Source organism: Sciurus vulgaris (genome assembly GCF_902686455.1).
Source record: "Sciurus vulgaris genome assembly, chromosome: 7".
In the NCBI taxonomy this organism is placed as follows: Eukaryota; Metazoa; Chordata; class Mammalia; order Rodentia; family Sciuridae; genus Sciurus; species Sciurus vulgaris.
In genome coordinates, this window is record NC_136467.1 from 16,824,588 (window position 1) to 16,849,756 (window position 25,169).

The following is a 25,169-nucleotide window of genomic DNA, read 5'->3' on the forward strand; positions in this document are numbered from 1 at the left end:
GACATGAGTAAGTCAGTAGGATTTACAATTTAATGAGGGAGGAGGTCTACATCAAAGGAAATGGAGCAACAGAGGGCAGAAATGGTCTAGATAGCAAGTGCAAGTGCTGTGTTTATTTAGATTATTATGGGCTGGTATTGACAGGAAAAGGAATAGGAAGGAACTGATCCTTGCAGAATGGGCAGGATTCTGAGAAGTAGAGAGGGATGGAATGTCGTTAGAGGCATTACCAACAGCACAGAGGGAACCAAAAGCATGATTTTCTGGACTGTTGGATAGTAGATATCGCCAAACAACACATAAGTGAATTGACCAAAGAAAAGCAAGAAGGAAATGAGTGTCAAAACTAAAATTAGTTTCTTTAGAATCCCAACTCCAGTCTCTGACAGTATGCATATTAATTTTGAAACAAAGAATCTGTTTGGGAGACAAAGAGGAAAAGGTTTAGGATGATAAGATTGTATGTTAGTCGAGGTATTTCTATGAGAACTTAAGGATTTTTGAATTGTTTTCTATGTGCAGCGATGTACAACTGGATGCTTAGGTGTGGTACAATGTGATTGCAATGTTTTTGTTTTAGCTCTTTGTTACATATTGTGCAATTATTGCAAAAATACATTGTGTCAGTGTTCCCATATTGATTTTGCAGATTTTTTGCAGGTCTTACTGCACAAGGGCGTAGGTCCGTTCGCCTTTGTTTAAAGCCACTTCTCTGAGGGTGGGCTTCACAGGTTCCTTCAACTCAGGTGGGGGCAGTGCCCACGAAAACTTCTGACGAGAATTGGCTCCCTGCAGCCACCGTCTCCCTCATGATAGTCCATCCAATCAGGGCTCCGCGGGAAGGGGCGGGGCTGAGAGGCGCGCGTAGTGCTTCTTGCAGTATTTGCTGCGACTGCCTTCAGCATGGAGGAAATTTATGCCAAGTTTGTATCTCAGAAGATCAGCAAAACCCGCTGGCGACCAGTGCCTCCGGGAAGCCTGCAGACGGCAGAAACCTTCGCTACCGGCTCTTGGGACAACGAGGTACCACCACTCCCGGAGGCGGAGCCCGCGCTTTCTCCCTTTTCCGGTTCGGTGTCCAGGGCCGCCAGCGTGCGGACTCTCACCTTCTAGCTCCTTTCGCTCTTCTCTGTCCCCCGAGCCCGCGTCGCGGGTCAGATGCCTTGTAGTTTAGAGCCATCGAGCCTTGCATTTCCTTGTATTGTAAATTCTTACCATACCATTGTGTGGGGTGCTTTTGAGGCAAGGTTCGCTGAAAGTAATATGAATTTTACTTTCCTATAATTGACGTTTACGTTATCTGAAGATTAAACTTTCTCCTTTGCAGGAAAATTATGTTTCATTGTGGTCTATTGGAGATTTTGGGAACTTGGATTCTGATGGAGGATTCGAAGGAGACCATCAATTATTGTGTGATATCAAACACCATGGTGATGTCATGGATTTACAGGTGAATCTTTATTGCACCCAAAAGATAACTTTAAAAACTGAGAGTAATACATCTAGAAATGCAGGGGATCTTAAAGTTTGTCTAGTCTCACTCCTGGTGAATATGACTTGCCAGCACAATTTAGCCACGTTGCGGCAGGATCAGAACTGGGAAAGGGAATTGTAGGTTCAGTTCTAAGTTTAAAAATTGTCCATCTACTATGTGCCAAGCAATGTTTTGAGAGCTTTATATAAGTTAACGCGATTTGCATCGCATTTCCGCAAATCAAGTATTGGTTTGTTTTCTGTGTTTTTGTTACAGTGAGGTGCTGGAGATTGAACCCCGAGTCTTGCACATACTAGGCAAGTGCTCTACCACCGAGCTATATCCCCAGCCCTCAGATATTGTTATTTCTGGTTCCTTTTTTTTTTTTTTTTTGTACCAGGGATGGAACCCAGGGGTGCTTTACCACTATGCCACATCCCCAGTCCTTTTGATATTTTATTTAGAGACAGGGTCTCCCTGAGTTGCTGAGGCTGGCTTTGAACTCCAGATCCTCCCCTTACCCTCCTGAGCAGCTAACATTATGCCCAGCTTGTTATTCCCTTTTACCAATAAGAAAACAGAGGGCAAAATCTTTGAAGCATATACTATGTGTCAAATAATGTGCAGGGAAGTTTATATGGAATTGATTTTTGAATTCTCCTAACAGCTCCTTAAGTACACATTAGTACTCCTGTTTTAAAGGATTATGAAAACTTAGAGAACTTAAAATTCTCTTTGTGTGTGTGTATGTGTGTGGTGCTGGGCATCAAACTCAGGGCCTTGTGCATGTCAGACAAGAGCTCTACCACTGAGCTACATCCCCAGCCTGAGAACTGGAGTTCTCTAAAAAACATCTCTAAACCAATAGTAAATTGTGGGTTTGAAATTAAGTTTTCAAAACTGGATGTGGTGGTAGGTGCTTGTAGTCCCAGCTACTTGGGAGGCTGAGGCAGGAGGAACACTTGAGCCCAGAAGTTTGAGATCAGCCTAGGCAATACAAAGACACTGTCTTAAAAAAGAAAAAAAAATTCAGATCCAGGTCTTCATTACTTCAGTCCTTGTGTTTTACTCTGTAAACACATTACTAGCCCTAGGAATGATACTTTCCTAAATTTGCATTGTTTTTTTTTTTGTTGTTGTTGTTGTTTTTTGTGGTACTGGGGATTGAACCCAGGGCCTTGTGCTTGCAAGGCAAGTACTCTACCAACTGAGCTATATCCCCAGCCCAAATATATATATATATATATATATATTTTTTTTTTTTTGCAGTGCTGGGGATCGAACCCAGGGCCTTATGCTTGCAAGGCAAGCACTCTACTGACTGAGCTATCTCCCCAGCCCTTAAATTTGCATTGTTGTGGTAAAAAATTATATGTATTTTAGGTGAGTGAGCTTAGAAAAAATTACTATTACTTTTTCTTTTTTGTTACTGGGGATTGAACCTGTGGTGCTTTATCACTGGGGGAGGGGGGGGCGTTGTTTGTTTTTGTTTTTAATTATTTTTTGAGACATTATCTCACTAAATTGCTGAGACTAACTTTGAATTCATGATCCTCCTGCCTTAGCCTGTCCAGTTGCTGAGATTAGAGGCATGTACCACTGCTTCTGGCTCTTATTATTAATTCTCTATGAAAATACTTTTACCTGCATAGCAGTTTTGACTTTTAGATTTATTAACACATTTTATTTGCTTAGAGTTTATAGGCTGTTTGCTTTTTAAAATTATAGTTAGGGTTTACTACTAATTGAATTGAATAATAGACTTTCTCCCTACTGCTGTTTCTGGATTTATAACAAACTGGAATTTTCTGTTTAGTTTTTTGACCAGGAAAGAATTGTAGCTGCTTCATCAACAGGATGTGTAACAGTTTTTCTCCATCATCCAAATAACCAGGTAAAGAACTTTTATTTGAAAATAAAGTTTGTATTTTGTTTTTAAGAGACTTAAAGAAGATTGTGTTTAATAATGACACAAATAATGCCTTGTTAAAACATGAAGGGAGCTGGGTGTAATGGCATGTGCCTGTAGTTCCAGCTACTCTGGAGGCTGAGGCAGGAGGATCTGTTGAGCCCAGGAGTTTGAGATCACCCTAGGAAATGAAGTGAGAACATTTTTCAGAAAGGGAAAAAGCATCACTGTATTACCCACTTTTAGTATTATTATTTTTATTATTTAGTGCTAGGGATTGAACCCAAGGCCTCAGGTATGCTAAGCATTTGATCTACCACTACCTTAGCCCCCTATTACCTGCTTTTTGGTGAGAGAAGTCTGGAACCATGTTTGTCTATGCTTGTGTGGAAATTGAACATTTCTTAAAAAAGGGGGAAAAAAGTATATATAAGAGAGAGAGAGAGAGAGAGAGAATTTGAATGTGTGTGTGTGTCCATGACCATTCTACCATTGAGCTAAACCCCCAGTCCTTTTTATCTTATTTTGAGTCAGGCCCAGACTGAACTTAAATTTAAGGTCCTACTACTTCAGTCTCTTGAGCTACCAAGATTATATGCATGTGCTACCACACCTGGAAAGTTCTGTTAATCAGATCCACCAATATGATATTCTAGGCAGTTGTCCTGTTAATTCTTCCTTTTTAAGGTCCTGTTCTAGTCTTTTGAAGAAAGCACTTTTTAGCTTAAAAAACATAAGGAAGAACTACTTTGCTTCTGTGTTTAGAACCCAGTTCTTCATTAGAAGAGAGGATTCACTACATGAAGATTTGACTTTTTTTCAATGCTTTTCTTGTGTCCAAAGCCCCGTGGTGCTGACCTTTAGAGCATGATGTTAAGGGCAATGTTTTTTTGTAGTACTAGGGGTCAAAACCAGAAGCAGGCCTTGAACTTAACAAGGCTTACCTTTAACTTGCTATCATATTGGTAGAGTTCTTTAAGACAGCCTCAGTGGTAGTAACACAATTTTAAGTTGCTGGAAGAGTTTGGGGACTAAAAAATGTCACTTTACTAATAGGTATGCCTAGTAAATGTAAGACCCAGAACTTGTCATGTTTTAAAAAGCTGTAGAGATTTATTTAAGAATAAGATTCAGTAGATCTTATGTAGAAGATCATTTCCAAAAGAATTTCAAGAGTCAGCTGGGCACAGTGTCATGTGCCTTTAATCTGAGCTACTCAGGAAACTTAGCAAGACCTGTCTCAAAGTAAAAAATAAAAAGAGCTCAGGATGTAGCTTAGTGGTAGAGTGCTTGTCTGCCATATGTGAGGCCCTGAGTTTGATCCCCAATACCAAGGAAAAAAAGAAGAATTTAAATAATTGCTTTCGAACATTGAACTGCTTGATTCCTGAAAATCATTTCTTTGGTTTGAGATGACTATATCACATTATTGGACATCTTGTGAGTCTAATTCATTGTGTACAGAGCTTCTAATAGTTTTTGGACATTAAGACTCTACCAAAAAAAAAGTTATTCTTTTTCTAGAAAGGTGTGAGATAGAATTTTAAAATACTCTTGAGGAAGAATGCTGTTCTTTAAAACTTTGATTAAAAGTATCCTCATTTCTCATACCTAGACTCTGTCAGTCAACCAGCAGTGGACAACAGCCCACTACCACACAGGGCCTGGCAGTCCTTCCTATAGCAGTGCCCCATGTACAGGCATTGTGTGTGACAACCCAGAAATTGTCACGGTTGGAGAGGATGGTCGAATAAATCTCTTTAGAGTTGATCACAAGGAACCTGTAAGAACGATAGGTAAGAAAAGTCATTGTATTTCTCTTTTCCATCATACAGTAATTGAATACATAAAATGCACAGTAAACAGAGGGCTAAGTGTTTGGGGAGTATTAAAAATGTACAAGGCAGAATCCCTTGGTCAAGGACAGAGTGAATGATTGACTACAGAAGAGAGAGAAATGGGTTCTTTTGTTGTCATTGCTCTTTGTGGGGGCAGCTAGAAGGGATTATCAAATAAAGAATCAACAAGCAGATGACAATCTAGGTTGCAGATGATAAGTAATTCTAAAAGATGACAGTAGTAGACAGTGGCAACAGCATGGAGGCAGGGTAAAGCTGTACGAAAAGTATAGTTTGTCCTGGCGTTAGTATTTTATAGGAGACATGGAAGATGAGATCCAAAAGGTAAATTAGGGCCAGTTTGCAAAGAATCTTGAATGTAGAACCATTTTTGGGGTGAAACATCAAGGTGCCATTTTAAGTTTTTGAACAAGGGAGCAATATGCTCAGTGTCATGCTTTAGAAGGATGTGTCTAGTGTAGCATTTATAAACACTGCTTCACACCTTGCCTGCTGAGGTTTATAATAGTCCACTGCCCTAGGCCTTTTGGATTAGAATCTCTAGGAATTGAACCAGGAATCAGTTTTGTGTGTTGTTTATTGTGATTTTCAGTTTTCAGTTGCATCACTTGCTGCTGGTTAAGGACTGTTGCCAGGTGGCAATGTAAAGGAGTGGCACAAAACAGGACTCAAAGTATATATTAAGTTATGTTCCGTAAATTCTAAATATTCTAGGACACCTAAGAAAAGGACCATTGTAACAGTGAGGAAGGACTTCATGGCAAAAGAAGAAGCTAATGAGGGTGAATAGATTTGAGATGTGTCAGCAGTATATATAATACAAGGTCAGATTGAGCTCTGTTGGATCACTGGCTTTGGCCCAATGGAGCTTTGCATCAAGGACTAGTGGGAAATAAGACTGAATATAGAGGAGTTTGAACATCTATCTCAGAAATTCAGGGTAATAGTTTTTTTGGGGGAGGGGTACCTGATTTCTTTATTTGGAGGAATGGTACAAATTAAAGAACTTAAGTGTTTGTTTGGTTACAACTTACAGAAGAGGTGACGGTAACCCCAACATGCATGCATTGCCTTTGTGACAGAGAAGTCACTTCCATGGCTGTGGGGAAATCAGCCTAAGGTTTAGCTCTTGTTATCACCGTCTTCAGGGTAACAATCTTGAGGGAAAATAAAGAAAGGAGTACCTGAAAACTCAGCTGTCCATTTAGAAAACAGTTCAGATGTCCAGTGAGCGATGTTTTCTGTCTGAGGAGAATCTGCCTGAACATGTGTATTACTGTGCATTTTTCCATAGAACTTAAATTATGACTGGAAATTTCATTTCTAATATTTTGATAAATAGATGCAATGCAATTTAAAAATTTTCTTCGGTAAAAGGGGTCTATTAACACACTGCCATTTTGTAAATTTGTAGACAATGCAGATAGCAGTACACTCCATGCTGTAACCTTTCTTCGAACTCCTGAGATACTTACAGTAAATTCAATTGGACAGTTAAAAATATGGGACTTCAGACAACAAGGAAATGAACCTTCTCAGATATTATCATTGTAAGTTTTGATTTGTTTTTTAAGTAATGAATTGCAAAATCAGTTTGTTCAATTGGTTATAGCAAGTGTCTTTAAAACCCTTTTTTTCCTTCAGTACCAGAATAGAACTCAGGGGAGCTGTACCACTATTCTCTTTATTTATTTGTTTTTAATTGGTGCTTTATAGATATACATAGAGGTGAAATTCATTGTGGTTTATTTACATATTCACATGGTATAGTTTTGTCCTGTTTACTCCATGTTTTCTCCCTTTTCTGTTCTTTTCCTTCCCCCTCAATCTCCTTTTAATCCATTGATCTTCCCTCTATCCTTATAATATCTGAGCTGTCCCCACTTTTTTCCCCTTACTTTGCTCTAGCTTCCAAATATGATTTTCTGAGTCTGCCTTATTTCACTTATGTTCTCCTCTGTTGCATTTAAGGTAGGGATTCCTAATTAAATTTGACAAAGCAAGTATTATGTGATGGGCTTGATATTTGTTATGCTTCATTTGTAAATATTTCTTGTATCGATTCAGAGCCTTTATCTTCTTGAAGTTTATATTATTTATTGGAGACCTTATTTCTGTTCACCAAATGATTTTATCAATAAGAGGTAAAATACACTTTAGATGTTTTGGAGGGGAAAAACAATCCAAAATATTTTTCTGAACAGAAATCCCCACTTCTAGGTGTGCAACATTCACTGCTCTCTTAAGAAAATGGATTGTGTCAGACTGAAAAAAAGTTATTTAAAATAAGAATTTAAAAAATAGGAGTAAGGAATATTTGAGTATATTGATAGATTTTTTTAAAACCTAAAAAAAATGGAAATGAGTTTTGTACATCTTACCATCTTACCCACATTTCCACATTGAAGAGAGAATGAATAATTTTGGCCTATAATTTTTTTACTATTTATAAATATTTTAATCTTGTTTCTTTTTTGGCATTAAGTTTTTTGTTTGTTTTTGTGGTACTGGGGGTTGAACTCTCAGCCTTATGTTTCTTAGGCAAGTATTCTACAACTGAGCTATATCTCTAATCTTGGCACTGGGATTGAACCCCAGGGTGCTTTACCACTAAGCCACATCCCTAGCCATTTTTACCTTTCAAATTGTAGTCAGGATCTCACCAAACTGCGGAGGCTAGCATCAAATTTGTGATTCTCTACCTTAGCCTCCCAAGTCTATGGGATTACAGGTATGCACCACCACATCCAGGTTGGCATCATTAACACATGGTAGCTCCAGCCATATAACTATCATAGACTCATAGTTGTTAGAAAAAAATGTTTGCGTTACACAAGAATTGTCCTTTACCACGTATTTGATATATTTGTATCTCCCACAAAAGGACTGGTGATCGAGTGCCACTTCACTGTGTTGACAGACATCCCAACCAGCAGCATGTTGTAGCTACTGGTGGCCAGGATGGAATGCTAAGTATTTGGGATGTTAGACAAGGTACTATGCCCGTATCTCTGCTAAAGGCTCATGAAGCTGAAAGTAAGTATTGTGGAGATGTAGAAAGTTTTTATTATGTGAATTATGTGACATAAGCACCTTGGCATCATGGTATACATAGATTATTTTATATCATAGGTTTTAATGTCTGAATCGTAAAAATTTAAATAATACCTTTGTATTTTGACATGTAACCTGTGTGTGTTGCAGGGGGCGGGGCCACGGGGGGTGGTTTACTGGGGATTGGACCTGAGGCCTTACACATGCTAGGTAAGTACTCTACCACTGAGCCACATCCCCAATCTGAAGCATATTTAAGCTCTAGAACCATAGGAAATATCTTTAGATATTTGTCTTTATGCATTTATTTTCTTAGGATAATTTTTTAAAGGTAGAATTGATAGGCTAAACCTTTTGCATAATTTTAAAGCTATAATGCATTTTATCAGATAGTTTTCCATAAAAATAAGTTATATTGTCATACTTAAGTGTGTAAGAATGCCTTTTTCCTATGCAAATGGAGAGTTTTTTTTTTTTTTTTTTTTTTGGTACTGGGGATCGAACTAAGGGCCTTGTGCTTGCGAGGCAAGCACTCTACCAGTTGAACTATCTCCCCAGCCCAGGAGGTTGTTTTTCATATGTGAAAATCTCTTGTGCTCAATTTATCATTGCATCTTTTTTTTAAAAAAACAACACATAACTGTTGTCATATTCAAATATATTATATCTAAAATTCTGATTCAGAGAAGTTTCTGTTAGATTCTGCTTGAGTAAAAGTACAAGAAAGCTAATATGGCAACTTCTCTGTTTAAGTAAATATCACTTATTGCCAGGAGCAGTGCTGCACATCTGTAATCCTAGTGACTCCGTAGGCTGAGGCAGGAGGATTGCAAGTTCAAAGCCAGTCTCAGTAACTTTGTGAGGCCTAAGCAACTTAGCGAGACCTGTTTGTAAACAATACACAAAAAATGCCTAGGGATGTGACTCAGTGGTAAAGCACCCCTAGGATCAATCAAAAGCAGATAAAAGGATAGAAAGTTGTTTCCCTCTCCAAGGTATATAACTCTGCCTAAGAATACAAAAGTTTTAAAAGAGGAATATGGTATGCCTTCAGACATTCTGATTTTTTTTTTTTTTAATTGTAGATAGACACAATACCTTTATTTTATTTATTTATTTTTTAATGTGGTGCTGAGGATCAAACTCAGTGCCTCACATGTGCTAGGCAAGTGCTCTACTATGCCACAGCCCCAGTCCCAGACATTCTGATTTTGGCTAACCTGGTGGAAGACTCACAAACATTCAGATTGATCTCTCTCTCTCTCTCCCTTTTTAAAAAAAAATTATTTATCTACTTTTTTGGTACCAGGAATTGAACCCAGGGACATTTAAGTACTGATCCACCTCCCCAGCCTGTTTTAGTTTTGGGACAGGGTCTCACTATGCTGTTTAGGGCCTTGCTAAGTTGCTGAGGCTGGTTTTGAACTTATGATTTTCCTGCCTTGGTCTCCTGAGTAACTGGTATTACAGGGTTGCACCACCAAGCCTGTGTTTTTTGTTTGTTTGTTTGTTTTCTTTTGTGGTGCTGAGGATTAGAACCCAAGGCCTCACACATGCTAGACAAGAGAACTCCAGCACTGAGGTATATCCCCTGACCCTTTGTTCTCTTCTTATCAGCACTCTTTAATTGGCAGCAATGTGAACATAACTGCAGTGGATTATAATGTTTATTTTGAATTTATCCTAGCTAGAAATCAAATGTTTTATAGGGGGTTGTTTTCTAATTTGAAAGTGAATGCATAAAAATGTAGATTTGGGCAGTCTGCTCATGATTCTCAAGGCTGTTTCAAAGTGTTTCACTTTGTTTTTTCTTTTGTTTTTATTTTTCACTTGGTTTTAACGAAAGAGTGTGAATGTACTTTATGGGAACTCCTCTAGAATACATTCTTCTGTTTTTTGTGTGTGATGTATTTAATTGTGTTAACTGTCAGAATGAAGGTTGCCACCTTGCAAACATGTCATTCTTTTCATGTCAAACTTCACTTTCTATACTGATTGTTTAAAATGACCTAGCTCAGATTCGGAACCATTGTTCACAGAGTACCTGTTTTGTCTGCGTGACTATGTAACTTTCTGGGGAGTCATGGCTAAAGTTCCCTTAAAGTTTCAAGTTGGGGTGAAGGGTGGGGTGGCAGTCCCAATATGGCTTCTTAAAATTCCTCCATCTGAAACTGGATCCACATTTTGGAACATTTTCAAGTTTTGGTGTGCTAGGAGCTAGTTGCTATTTCTGTGATGTAGACCAGAAGTATCCAGAGTCTTGACTTGAGCCAGTACTGAATTATGCTTGTTAGAAATTCATTTGCATTTATCTTTCTTTTATGGTTTTCTCTCTCAGTCGTTTCAGTAATGTAACCTTCATCTACTAAGGACAGAAAATGAAAATAAGAGAATTTACTAGTTTAAAAAAAAAATTATTTTCACTATTTTCCATGGTCACTCTTATGTATTTCATGTTTTTTTTGTTTTGTTTTGTTCTGTTTTGGTACCAGGGATTGAACCCAGGGGCTCTTAACCACTGAGCCACATCCCCAACCCTTTTTATTTTTTATTTTGAGGCAGGGTTTCACTAAGTTATAAGGGCCTCACTAAGTTGCTAAGGCTGGTTTTGAACTTGTGATCCTCCTGCCTCAGCCTCCAGTGCCACTGGGATTGTAGGTGTGCTCCACCGTGCCAAGCTGTATTTCACATCATTATACTTACTTATCATGACTGATAATCATTTAAAGTACCATCTTTTGAAAGACAATCTTGGTTGAAGTTTTTTGGTTTCTGTTTTGGGTAGTACTGGGAATTGAGTCCAGGACCTTGGGCATGGTAGCCTAGCATTCTACCTTAGACCTGCATCCTTTGGCACCTCCCCAAGGTCATTCTTTTCTATAAAAAATATAATAGGTTAAATGATTTAGGATTTTCATTCATTTTCTGGCCCAGTTTCCAAGTAGGTTATTTACTTGACTTCATTTTCCTTGGTACATGTTATAACCATTAGAGAGCTATAGTCTTTCTTTAATTTGAAACCTTTGAGGCTTCATGCATGAGGTTTGTAGTTATGTAATGGAGGCTGATGGAAGATGGAGATAGGGTTTTAATGTTTTATTCAGGTGATCTGCAGAGGAATAAATTTCTCGGTTTTTATCTCTTAGTGTGGGAAGTTCATTTTCACCCATCCAACCCAGATCATCTGTTTACTTGCTCTGAAGATGGATCCTTATGGCACTGGGATGCCTCCACAGATGTGCCTGAAAAGTCGTCACTCTTTCATCAAGGTAAAACATCTTTTCTTCCTTATGTGACAATTTCCTTTATGAAATGTTTTTTTCTTGGTGAATTTTAAAGATATATTTGCAATGTTGTTTTTATCAGCTTTTTTATCACTAAGGTAAAACATCTTTTTTTAAAAAATATTTTTAGTTGTAAATGGACACATTACCTTTATTTTATTTATTGATTTATTTTTATGTGGTGCTGAGGATCTAACCCAGTGCCTCACACAGGCTAGCCAAGTGTTCCAAAACTGAGCTACAACCCCAGCCCCAGGTAAAACCTGTTAATGAAGATTCTTGTGTGTCATTTTATGATACCTTTAGATACTAGATTGCACATTCTTATATTTTTAACATTAACAAATGACAAACTGTTTTAATTTTCTTTTTTCAGGGTAAATTTGTATACCATAGGGCTTTAAATCTTGAATTACCAGCTACCTACTACTATACTCCTGATGACTAAAAATGCTATTAGCTGGCTCACTTCATTGAATATTCCGCCAGGATTCTTTGTGAGTGACTGTAACTGAGTCCTCTTGCAGTAGGATAGACCGTTCTTATAATTGTATTGGCAAGGAAAGGTACAGGCAAGAAGAAAGTAGATCTGTTATGTGTTAAGAAATTTGTTTCTTCTTGGCTCAAAAGGACCTGTCTCCTGATTAAAATCAGTGGTGCGTAAAGCTCAACCAAGAACTATACAATTGTATTCAGGGTTTTTTATTTGTTTGTGTTGCCTTTTCCAAACTTTGAGATTTACCTGTGGTTCCAAAGTTCATTTGTTCATTCCTTCATTCACTCACAGACCTTTATTGAATGCCGACCATGTGGTAGGCACTCCTCTAAGTGCGTTAGGGCCTACAATAGGGAGCAGAAAAAAATTTTTTCTATACATATAGAGTAAATTCTAGTTGACAGTTTTTAAAAATATATAGCCAGGCAGGATGTGCATGCCTGTAATCTCAGTGAGTCAGGTGGCTGAAGCAGGAGGATCACAAGCTCAAGGCCAACCTCAGCAACTTAGCAAGACCCTATCTCAAAATAAAAAACACCAAGGATATGTAGCTCAGTGATAAATCACCCCTGGATTCAATTCCCAGTACTGCCCACATCCCCCAAAAATATCAGTAACAGCCCAATCAGAAAAACTAAACTACCCAGAATGTAGAAAGAGTTGGTTTCACATGTGTTAGAAGGACTGGAAAAACAAAAGGGAATTTAAGGGATGTTGGGAGTGAAAATAGAAAGGGTAATAACCAGAAATCAGAAACCATTAATACCATTAAGTGCTATGCTGTTGGAAGTGCTATTAAAGTTGATTCTGGATTAGCAAAAAAAAAGTGCCCCTTCAACCCAGCCTGGAACTACTGCCAGCACTGCTGTTGCCAGAATCCTGGAGCAGAAAGGGGGTTGCTTTTCCCCTCCTCCACCTTCCAGTCACCCACAGTAATGCCTTCCATTGGTAGGCTCCAACTGGAAGGCAGGTGGCAAGGGAGCCTGGAAAATGGAGTTTGCAGTCCATAGTGGAGCACAGCAAAAGGGTCTGAAAGGAAAAAAGGAAATAGCTGGATCAAATGTACTGATAAAAGAATAAATAGTGAGGGGAGCTACTCTAGAGTATTAGGAGATTCCACTTAGCAGAAATAACATTTGAGCAGACACTTGTGAGAAGTGAAGGTATGAATCACATGAATACATTCCAGGCAGAGGACTTGAGAGGCAGAGAGAGCACAGCAGCACAGCAAGGAGGATGTGGCTGCCATTCAGCTACTAGGGTAGGGGAATGGTGGGCAATAAGGACTGATTGCAGAGGACTGATGTTTCCAAGCCTCACTGGTTTCTGTGGAAAGTAGACTGTGCGAGGGATGAGGAAGGAGGAAGCAAAGAGCAGGAAGGAATGGAAGCAGAAAAGTGGACACAGGAAGGAGTCTTATCTCAGTGGTTTGAATAATCCAAATTGTGAACATCTCTAATCCTGAAATCTGAAATGCTCCAAAATCTGAAATTTATTTTTCCCTGAGGTGGGGCTTAAACCCAGAGGTGCTATACTACTGAGCTACATCTGCAGCCCTTTTTATTTTTGACACATGGTCTCCCTGAGATGCTGAAGACCTTGCTAAGTTGCTGAGGCTGGCCCCAAATTTGTACGCCTCCTACCTCAGGTGCTCTGGTAGCTGGGATTACATGGGATTACAGGTATATGCTACTGCGTCTGCCCAAATCTGAAACGTTTTGAGGGCCAATGTGATGCCACAAGTGGAAAATCCCACACCTAACTTCATGTGATGGGTCATAGTCAGAATGCAGGCACACTAGCCAGGTGAGGGGGTATACCTCTATAGTCCCAGCAACTCAGTAGGCTGAGGCAGGAGGATCACAAGTTTGACACTAGCCTGGGCAATTTAACAAGACCCTGTCTCAAAATAAAAGATAAAATAGACTGGGAATGTAGCTCAGTGGTAAAACTCCCCTGGGTTCATTCTCCTGAACCATAATGAAAAATGTAGGCACAGCTGGGTGTGGTGCTGCACATCTGAAATCCTAGTGACTTGGGTGGCTGAGGCAGGATCACAAGTTCAAGGCCAGCCTCAGCAATTTAGGGAGACACTATAAAACTTAGTGAGACCCTGTCTCAAAAAATAAAAAGAGCTGAGGATGTGGCTTAGTGGTTAAGTGCCCTGGGTTCAATCTCTGGTACCAGAAATGCAGACACACTTAAAAGTATCATATAAAATTCTCTTCCGATTATATGTAGGAGTTTATATGAAACATAAGTTAATTTCATGTTTAGACTTGGATCTTAACCTCAAGATAGTTTAAATATGAAAGTATTCCAAAATTTTAAAAATATCCCAAATCCTGAACATTTTTGTTCCCAAGCATTGAAGATAAGGGATACTTAACTTGTATGTTAATTTGCATAGTATTCAAGAGCAATGTAATATTTGGGAGCACAGTACAAAATAAACAGAAAAATAATGGAAAAAAATTCTAAAACTTAACTGTAAAAATTCTGGATAAGGAGTTTGGGGATGTAGCTCACTGTATTTAACATGCCCAAGCCTCTGGATTCAACCACTCAGCAACTCAGCAACGCCCCCCCCCCCCCCCCCCCAAAAAAAAAGTCCTGGAGAAGTATTCAATGTACATAACATGTGCGTGTCTGTGCTAATTTCCAGCTTCATTTATGGAGAAGCTAACAGATTTATCTAAGGATTTGTTAAGTACTTGTATTTTATTTCCTTTCTCCTCCACTGTTTTTGAAATCTTTTTATTAGAAAACTTGGTTAGATTGGAAATAAAATTGTTCATTTTGTGTCTATATTAGATACTGTGAAAACGTAAAACAAACATAAAATATGCAACCTCCTCTTGAGAAATTCTTGTTAGTTCTGGAGAGTGAGCATGGAAAGTTATATCATGGTAAAAGAAATCTAACAAGATAGTAAACTAATGTCACACACAGTGCTGAGGGTTCTGGGATGGAAGAGAGAAATGTAAAAGAGCTTTCTTCTAAGATTCCTCAGAGAAGGAAGTAGAGCTGGACTTTCAAGAACCAGCAAGGTTGAAACCCACCAATAATAATAATAATTACATTATTATTATTATTATTATTAGTTGTGATCCTGGGGATCCAATCCAGGGCCTGGCACATGCTCTGCAAGTGCTCTGCCTCTAAGCTACATACCCAGCCCCTAAACCTACTGAAATTTAAGCATCAAGACATCCAGGATTTTGTCTTATATTACCAGCACTTAGCACAGAGTCTGGCATATAGTAGGTACTCAACTATGTGTTGAGGGAAGGGAATATGAAATCTTCCCTTTTGTAATCTGAAAGTTGAAAAGAATGAAAATTGCAAATAATGGCTGAAATTGAAATATTTTGCCTTTACTTCCTTTAGTTCTGTATTAAATGCACAACAGCACTGTTAGGAAAGTTTATAGGATCTAGTCATATTCTAAAGTTTTCCTTTTAAGAACATTTACCTTAAAAGAGTAAGAATAAAAGATCTAAAGCAAATTGATTACATTTAGAATCACAGAAACATATATTTTAAAAATACATTTTTAGGAAATACTTATTTAGAAATTCTTTATCGTGAACACTTTATTTGGTGTTATCCAGTTTTTATTTATGTGTATTACCTACATTTTTGATTGGTTTTTCTCATATTTCCTCTACTTATCCTCAAGTCTTTTTTGCCACCTTCATGAGACTTCCCATTAAAAAACAAAGTAAATTATTTACTTTACATGATGATTTCAAGTTAGGTATCCATATTTTCCCTTGGAAATTTGAGTATTTAATAATACTGAATAAGTCTTTGGTTAAAAATGACAATATGTGATAATAGAATTACCTGCCTATTATTCTTTGAATTAATACAAGTTGGAATCATTATCTTTCTGAAATATTAGTAGAGGTCTAGATGTATACTAACATAAAAATAGTCTTGAAAAGTTTTTTTTTTTCTTTTTTTCTTCTTCCAGGAGGAAGAACCAGTACTTTTCTGTCTCATACCATTAGTAACCAGGCTAATGTTCACCAATCTCTTATAAGTTCCTGGCTCAGCACTGATCCTGCAAAAGATCGTATTGAAATCACAAGCTTGCTTCCCAACAGGACTCTGTCTGTGAATAGTCTGGATGTTTTAGGTCCTTGTCTTGTTTGTGGAACTGATGCAGAAGCAATATATGTTACCAGACAACTGTTTTCATGAAAATACTGCGATTATAATATTTCAAGTTAAACATATAGTTAGCCTTTTGAATTCCAACTTCTGTGCAAAACTTTATTATTGGAAAATGTGATATTTGGAGGGGACACATCAGTAAACTATCGTTAACATCAATGCCCAGTTTGGGCTTTTGTTACTTCGGTATTCCCATAATAGTTACAGAATCTGATAGATTGCTGATGGCAAAAGATTTTGAACATGTGGAAGAACATCAGAGGGATCCTTGTGCAGATGAATACATCGCCTTCAAACAGACAATTATTGACACCTTATGGAACCAACTCTTCATTTTTGGTGGTGCCCAATTGAGCATTAAACCACCAATGAGTACCTATTATTTTTGTCAACAGTATATGGAGGATACCCCTCCCTGGTGGCTTTAGCCAGTGTCAGTGTGTATTCTTTTTATTGCAGGTATTTTCTTTGCTCCTACATTTTATTTTCTTACTACTTTTAATAAGCTTTTTCATGAAAAAATGAGTAGAGCAAAAATGACAAATTTATAGTTGTGTTCAAATATTTTTATTATTATTTTCTGTGGATCCATGGGTGGTGCTGGGACTGAACCCAGGCATTGTGCATGCCGGGCACTCTACCATTGAGCTATACCCATAGCCCCATAAGTTTTTTTTTTTTTATAAAAATGAAAATATACATGTTATCTTTGGATGCACATTTTCTGGCAGTAAACATGTTACTATCACTTTGAACTACTACTTAATATTCTAAAGTATAAATATGTATGTTATAGTGTATTTATTTCATGGCATATTACATTCCATGTTCCCACCTTCTCACTGTTGGATTAGTACTATATTTAATTTGTTACTTTTATTTGCTTGTATTCTTAAACATTTTTATTTTCTGAGGCAGTTTAACATTTTCTTATTAATTTTTAACCTTTTATATATGAAGATTTTTTGTGCATGTGGTCCTATGATACAGGTACCTTTTGATTTAGCTTTGGCTTTATTCATGGGGCTTTTCATAGAAGTTGGTATTTTATATATGGTTGATTCAATTATAAAATTCTTTACCTTATGACCTTTGCATCATGCTATCCCTATCCTGTTTATATAAATGTTTACCTATATTTTCCTCTATTTTGAGGTTTCATATGTTATATGTAATTATCACATTTGAATTTAATTATTTAGTGTATGCCTGTAATCCCAGCTACTCAAGAGACTGAGGTAGTAGTCAAATTTGAGGCCTGTGCAACTTACCAAGACTGTCTCAAAACAAAACAAAACCAAGCCAAACCTGGGGATATAGGTTGGTGGTTCATCCCCCGTGTTGAATACCTAGTGCTACATACATAAATTATTTTATACATCTGAAAAACAATTGGTGCAGGGGGAGAATTGAGGATTTAACCTAGGACTTCATGCACACTAAGCACTGTGAGTTCCCCATCCAGCCCCCTGAAATTTTTTTGTGATACATTTTAAGCATAAAAATAAAGTCATTTAATGAGCCCATGTACTCATCACACAGTTATCAGGAAATACACCCAATCTTCATCTCTGCTGTCATTCACGCCCCACAACCCACCTCTGCCCTGGATCATTTTAAGCACATTCCAGATAACATGTTCTTTGTAATTTACTGTGTATGTCTGAAGGGAAAAAACTCTCCTTTAAAAAAAGCACAATATCATTGTCATCCCCTCAATATATTATTCTTTAATATCAAACATTCAAGCAGTGTTTTAATTTCTCAGATTTTCTCATGAACATTTTTATAGTTGATTTATCAACAGATAAAGACTAGTAGATTACATGTCTCTTAAATTACTTTAAATTCACAGCCCTATTTTTGTTTCTTTTTGCATGTGTCTGTTTCAGCCTCCTAAGTAACTGGGATTACAAGTGCATGCCACCATGCCCAGCAAGTTTTGCCAATTTTAATAAGAAACATAAACTTTACTTAGTATAATATGGTAACTTACCAATTTATTTATGAAATCAATCGAATAATTTCTTTTGAGGGCTACACGATATCAGGTGAAAGGTGCCTTGGAGGGCATCTTCAGCCTAAATGTGATGGTCCCTCTGCACAATACACAACAAATTATCATCCAATTTATACTTAAAAACATATTCCAAACTGAGCACAGTAGCTTACACTTGTAATTCCCAGCAACTTGGGAAGTTGAGTCAGAAGAATACCAAGTTGGAGGCCAGCCTGAGCCACTTAAGGGACTGTCTGAAAATAAAAAATAAAAAAGGCTGGGAATTAGCCTCAGTGGTAAAGCCCAGTACTTAAAAACAAAACAAAAAGTTCTAATTGATGCAGAATTGTGACAGGGTTTTAGTGCGGGGGTGAGATCCAAAGCAGTCCTGTAAAAGGTAAAATTATGGGGGTTAATGATCACATGAGCCTGTTATGAGGCAAGCCAATTGCCAATTTTGTCATGTTTGAATTCTCGTTATGTTGTGATGCCTCAATGTAGGTTTTTTTTCTAAATAAATGAATTTTCATATACTGAACTGAAATTTGCTTCCATTAATCTTATCTCAAGAACTACAAAAATCATTTAATTCTCAAATATTCAGATATTCAAAACTACACATTGTAACTTCTTAAGGGGAAACCTTTCTAATTAATCCTTTTTAGTGTTTCCTTGTGGGCAGGGTTCCCTTTCCAATTTTTCCTGGATCACACCTATTTTTAGGACTCCTTTAGAATGCCTTGCGGGGGGGGCAGTGGTTAACTGGGGATTGAACTCGGGGGCACTGAGTTCATTGAGTCACATCCCCAGCCCTATTTTGTACTTTATGTAGACAGGGTCTCTCACTGAGTTGCTTAGCATGTTTTTGCTGAGGCTGGCTTTGAACTTGCTATTCTCCTGCCTCAGCCTCTTGAGCCTGCCCACCATACCTGGCTAGGAGGCCTTTTAGGTATCATAATCTCTCCAGAAAGGCTTCTCTTGCTTCAGACAATCTGAGCTAAATTGTTCTCAGCTTCAAAAACTCATTGTGCATAATTTAAGCAGCCTATCTCCCCCTACTGGACAAGAAGAAGAACTGGGCACATGTCCTGTTGTGTTAGCATTTTTTAACAGTATGATTCATAGTAAACAATCACTGTAATTGAACTGAACTCACAATCTTGTTTTCCCTTTAAAAAATAACTTGTTTTAAGTGTTACTCCAAAAACGAATGCTTTTCCAGGTGGTGTCTGCCTTGCTGAGAGTATGACAGAAACCTTGTCATCCTTGTTCTGGGTACAATATTCTTCTGGAATATTACAGTCCATATTAGATTGCTGAGTACTTTGAACTTAAATCCCTTAGTTTTCACACATGAACTTCTAAGCACATTTTCCATATTTTTGAGTTAATGCAGATGGTTTTCTGATCCTTATTATAAACCTATTACTGTTCTAAGACAAATTTCAGCATAAGGAAGAACAATCTCCTTTGAATTTTCTATAGAAGCTACTTTCAGAGTTGCCCAACATGCTTTACACTTTCATCCTGTTGGTTAGGAGATGTGCTAAATGAACCAACAGTCTTGGTCCCTCTGCATGAGTCCTCTCAATTATCAGTGACACACGAACCTTTGGTAATTGGCTACAAGTATTAAAATATTTATGGACAAACCTACTATATTGACATGTCTCTCCATGTATCCTTTTCATAAGGCTATTTTGAGAAAACTGAGCAACAGCTATTATCCTATCAAAAGTTGGGAATAACTGAAAAATTCCTTGACCTTTGTAAATAATACTTCTATTTCATTGCACAGTGGAAACATTCTTTCAATAATTGATTCCAGAATCTTGTCTGAGAAACAACTAAGTTCAGTATATAGATTATATTGATCCTTCATTTAAGCTTATGGTATGAATATGATATCTAGCTCATGCTAATAGAAGGTCTGAAGCAGGAGTAGTGCTCATGTTTTATAGATATGAAACCTGAGACGAACCACAAAATAGTATGCAACTACTTGAACTCTTTAATTGGTATCCTGAACCACCATTAATGTGATGTGGCAATGTCAAACAACTGGTAAGAATCATCAGCTTCAGAACAATTTCTAGTAACATTTGCCTACCTTAAAGGTTAAAAAAAAAAGAGGGCAGGGAACCACTCAGGGTGTGGGGAAATAGAATAACTAGAAGCTAACTGGTTAGGTAAAAAATAATAATAATAATTAAAAATTAGCATGCAGGGCTAGAGATGTAGCTCAGTGGTAGAGTACTTGCCTAGCATGTGTGTTTAATCCCCAGTACTAAAAAAAAAAAAACAAAACCCTAATTTCACGTTCAGTTCCAAACTGTCATGACAACTTTGGTGGACAATAGGTGACAGACCAGCACAACTCAAAGTCATCAGAAATGCATTCACTCAGCTGGGCACGATGGAGCACATATGTAGTCCTAGTGGCTCTGGAGGCTAAGGCCGGAGGAACACAAGTTCAAAGCCAGCTTCAGCAATTTAGCGAGACTGTCTCGAAATAAACGAGCTGAGGATGTAGCTCAGGGGTTACAGCACCTCTGACCTCAATCCCAAATGCATTAACTCTCAATGTTAATTTTTGTATAGGCCATGGATTTATGAAGCTAAATTGTAATTAATACTAGACTAAAAAAATAAAAGCTTCAACAAATCAAAACCCTGCATAGTATAAAATAAACTTAAGTCATGCACAAAGTCTGGGTTTGAGCTCCCACACCTGTAAAACTAAACTACCAAAAAAAAAAAGTCTCAACTAGAGAAGTCCTGGAAGCAATGATACCCAATAGCAGTGAGCACACTTGAACCCAGATTTGGTTTTGAATACCACTTTGCAATGAAAGAAACCAGGACTTACTAGAGAAGTGATGATTCCAGGATGGGGCAGGAAATACGACATAGCTTGAAGCATCTTGTAGTGGGGTATGACAGAGATACAGACACCAACTAAAAGCCACTAGTGGACAAAACTGAACAATTTGAGCTACAAAATAAAATAAGTATAAAGTATCTAGGGTCTATAATGATATAAATATCTGAATAATTGGGGAGGGGAGGGCAAAGAAAAGTCAGTGGAGAAATCAAAGTAATTTATTGAGATTTTCTGCCCTGAAGGCAGAAGGAGGTGGAGAAATTCACCTCTCCATTCCTTCTGTGTGAACTGTACGAGAGTCTTCCCCTAAGATTATATTAATTTTGGGGAGGTCTTATGTTCTCAGGGCTGGGCTGGTTTCCAAACTTCTTCCATGTGTACTTGCTTTGTTCCTCTCTACTATCTGTGACCCATGCATGACATGTAGTCCCTATTCCTCTGAAGCATCGAAGAGCTAAAACTAAGTAGGCTGGATCAAGGGTTTTTTCATCACAATAATACAAAAACCTTTAAATGCAAAGCCATTCTCAAACATCCAATACCCACAGGTAAGCATTTTCCTGGCCTTGTATCACCATCAGCACCTACAGTCCAACAACTTTTCATTTTGTCTGTTCTTTCCTGATCTTTATTTTTGGTGGTGCTGGAGATTGAACCCAGGACCTTGTGCATACTAGGCAAGCACTCTACCAACTGAGCTGTATCCCCAGTCCTCTTGCTCATTTAAAAAATTTGTTGTTTTCTAGTTGTAGTTGGACATAATACCTTTATTTTGTTTATTTTTATGTGGTGCTGAGGATCAAACCCAGTGCCTCCCTATGCTAGGCAAGTGCTTTACCCAGTGACTAAGCTACAAACTGCAGCTCCTTTCCTGATCATTTCTTCTCTCCTCATTCTTCTCATTCCTTACCGGACAGCTATAAGACTCCAGACTTGCACAGAACAATTTACTGAACTCCTTTAATTACCTAGGAATTTCCCTAAAGACAATGGTTTATGGAGGTATTTTCCTTTAGGCTTACAGAGCATTGAGAGCTTAAGTGAAGTAGTTCCATGGGTTCTTAACAGTGACAAGATTCTGGGGGTAGTATATTCCTCCAGTTAAATAACCCTTTTGGACAGGGCAAGAAAACCTTTACATATAGCATACAATTTGGGGGCCAAGAGCCACTCTATAGGTTACCTACTCCTCAAGTTGAAGAAAATAAAACCTAGTGGGGCTTCTTAGTGACACACCTGGAGCCATATGCTCTACATCCTACAAACTCTGTGCTTATGAAAATTTTAAAATTTATTTGAAAGGGGAACTTTGAGGTGAATCCCCAGCTGAAACTGTTTTTCTTTTTATTGCCATACTGGCAGTTGAAACCAGGGCCTTGCACTGTTAGGCAAGAGCTCTACCAGTGAGCTACACCCCCACCCCTTTTTGTTTTTTTCAAATTTTAAGACAGGATCTCACTAAATTGTCCAGCTGGCCTTGAATTTATGATCCTCAGGCCTCAGCCTTCCAGGTATTACAGGTGTGTCCAGCTTGAAATAGAATCCTTCAACAGGGGTTTTCACATTTGAACTTAGGGATACAGTAGCCAGTAATTAATTTAACTTGATAAAAAGTAGGCTTTTAATTTTCATAGTCTAGTATATTTACGTCAAAAGGAGATATCTGAAAGCAGTAATTGTATCTATTTTCAAAAGGCGAAACTGGCAAAGATGCTTTCTGCTTCAACGGGTGGACAGTATCTTCAAACACCACAGACTGAATGATTCCATCCCAGACTTACAATTCAATTTAACAAGAAATAAAACCCTCTTCTCACACCGTCACCGTTACTCCAATCAAGGCGCGGACGAGCTGCTCTGCTAGGGACCGGCGGCTCGCGGTGTCCTCGGGCTGCTGCAGCACAGGGGTGCTGGGAGCTCACAGGCTTGCGGGAGGAGGGCTCGGCCAGAACCAGAGGTTATTCAAGCCCTGGAATCTCGATCCCTGAAGTCCACCCGAGGCTTCTGCGCGCAACTCATGCTCTTCCTGAGACTCGAGCTCCCGGAGACGCGTCTCCGCTCTCTCCGTCCAAAGAGCTCGATTGGATAGAAGGAGCGACTGCGTAGGCCGAGTGGGCTCGGGCGGGGAGTCTCCTGCCACGCACGCCAGCGGGTGCGGCGGGTGGCGGCAGGCGGAGCGTAGTGGGGCGACGCTCGCTCACGCGCAGGGCGGCGGGCGACCCGCCCGCGCGGCGAGACCGCAGGCGGCGCGCTCGCTCTCGGCGGCCGGGCGGCCCGAAGCCCCCAGTCCTCGGCCCCCGCGCAAGCGCCGCCGGGAAATGCGCACATCCGGTAAATCTGCGGCGGAGGGCGGCCGCGGCGACACGGAGTCGAAGGCAAAATGGCGGCGGCGGCGGCGGCCTGGTGCTGAGGGAGAGCCAGGTCCCCGCGACCCCCGCGACGGGCCGCGCTGGCCCGCGGCAGTCCACCGGCCTCTCTCCAGGCCCTGCGCCACCCGGGACACTCGGGGCCCCTGGGACGCGTCCCCGCCGCCTCGGCGCCGGCCCTCGGCCCGAGGCCGCTGTCCGGGAGCCCCGCTCTCCCCTGCAGGTAAGTCCGGGGCTGGCCTAGCGGGTGGGGCTCACTCTCTCGGAGCCCGCGTTGCCCGGGCGGTGGCCGCCGGGGCCCACGCCCATCCCCGCTGGCGGGGGTCCAGGGGCTGCCGCGGACGGGCTGAGCCGGCCGGGTCCGGGCCTGACTTGGCTGGTAGCTTTGGCCTGAACTGAGCCCTGCCCTGGGGAAGCGAGCGTTGGCCGCACCCGGTGCTGCAGGAAGAGCCCCAGGCTCTTCGGCCTCGGACGTGCAGGTCAGGCTGCGAAGCGCCTGCCTTGCTGGGCCTCGCGGCGGCCGCCCCCCGCCGCACCTCGGCAGGGAGGGAAGGGAAAGGGGGTTCCGAAGGAAGGTTGCGTCGAAGGAGCCACTGCCGCTCTTTGAATCGCAGAGGGCCGCGTCCTTGGGTGTAACTCGAAGAAATCGTGGGACCCCTTCCATACGCTCCAACGTTAGGTCACTGTGCACTGTTGGAAGTGGAGGGAGCGATGGCGGTGGCTTTATAGACTAGGAATGTGTGTATAAATACAGAAGACGGAAAGACAGTTTCGGGAACATTGTTTATTGTAACTCGAAGCAGAACTTGGAGCGCCAAGAATGAGTCTTGGGTGATTTTATTTAACCCAATTCTCAGACTTCTTCAATTGAAAGTCATTTGTAAGGGAACAAAGTGAATGGTTGTCGACTCATGTAAATATGACTTAAAATGTGTGTCATCGTCTAGAACTTATTCATGAGTGCAGTGAGCGATAAGTATCATCTATAACACAAATAATATTATCACTCCAATTTTGGAAATGCATCTGAATGCCTGAGATCATGAAACTTGTCAGACCTTTATGAACTATTTATTGAAGGTTGAAAATGGTTATCCGTTTTCCTCCATGAGGAAGAAAATGTAGGACATTATAGTTGGAATGAATGTTCCTTGCTAAGATACGTATGATTGTGATTGCCTTAACCAAGATTTTCTCTTAACCTTTTTTGGGGGGTGGGCGGGGTACTCGGCCATTGAGCACATCCCCAGCCCTATTTTATATTTTATTTAGAGACAGTGTCTCCCTGAGTTGCTTAGCGCCTCACATTTGCTGAGGCTGGCTTTCAAACTGCGATGCTCCTGCCTCAGTCTTCTCAGCCACTGGGATTACAACTTGCACCACTGAGCCCAACTTCTCTTACCTTTAAATGAGTAGACAGGCAGGTTGCAGTGGCGAAATTTGACTGATTTTTAAGTAGCCTTGTGTTCCTCTGATAAATTTACTGCAAGAAACTAGTTCATAGCACATGCTGCAAAAGGCACATTCTTTCATTGCCTATTGATTGAATATGCCTTGCTTCTCCCCAAAATAATTAAACACTTCCACTACATTTTTTAATGTATGATATCTGGCTTTTACTTATAGGCAGAGGTTTTGTTTTTGATTTAATGTTAATCCTTG

General features: G+C 39.6%; 3 protein-coding genes across 6 annotated transcripts in view; 2 read left to right on the top strand and 1 right to left on the bottom strand.

The window, feature by feature from the left end:
* Positions 1–25: 25 nt before the first annotated feature.
* On the top strand, positions 26–17,555 carry NUP43 (nucleoporin 43). The gene is made up of 8 exons (XM_079146883.1): positions 26–1,023; positions 1,328–1,450; positions 3,291–3,368; positions 4,999–5,179; positions 6,657–6,792; positions 8,127–8,278; positions 11,443–11,565; positions 16,056–17,555. Exons 1-8 carry the CDS (start codon positions 904–906, stop codon positions 16,283–16,285), a joined length of 1,143 nt encoding a protein of 380 aa, XP_079003009.1. The 5' UTR covers positions 26–903; the 3' UTR covers positions 16,286–17,555.
* LOC306667022 (uncharacterized protein) lies at positions 3,362–24,171 on the bottom strand (the record flags this gene model as incomplete). Its single annotated transcript, XM_079149247.1, has 5 exons — positions 3,362–3,564; positions 4,995–5,164; positions 6,277–6,399; positions 21,127–21,238; positions 22,790–24,171. One exon carries the CDS (start codon positions 24,169–24,171, stop codon positions 23,104–23,106), a length of 1,068 nt encoding a protein of 355 aa, XP_079005373.1. The 3' UTR covers positions 3,362–3,564; positions 4,995–5,164; positions 6,277–6,399; positions 21,127–21,238; positions 22,790–23,103.
* The window catches only part of LATS1 (large tumor suppressor kinase 1), a 45,517-nt gene continuing 43,846 nt past the window's right edge, over positions 23,499–25,169 (top strand). For 3 of the 4 annotated variants that reach the window (XM_079146834.1, XM_079146833.1, XM_079146837.1), the window contains exon 1: positions 23,500–23,730. The gene's annotated coding sequence lies outside the window, so the exon portion shown is untranslated. Of the gene's footprint in view, positions 23,731–25,169 lie in introns of all 4 variants that reach the window. The other variant, XM_079146836.1, reaches the window with a different exon arrangement.

What these genes read in the sequence shown, in the direction of transcription:
- NUP43 (XM_079146883.1), top strand. Translation starts at nt 904, where the DNA reads ATGGAGGAAATTTATGCCAAGTTTGTATCTCAGAAGATCAGCAAAACC. An exon ending in TCCATCATCCAAATAACCAG is followed by an intron (nt 3,369 to 4,998) that starts GTAAAGAACTTT and finishes TCTCATACCTAG; the next exon opens with ACTCTGTCAGTCAACCAGCA. An exon ending in CCTTCTCAGATATTATCATT is followed by an intron (nt 6,793 to 8,126) that starts GTAAGTTTTGAT and finishes CTCCCACAAAAG; the next exon opens with GACTGGTGATCGAGTGCCAC.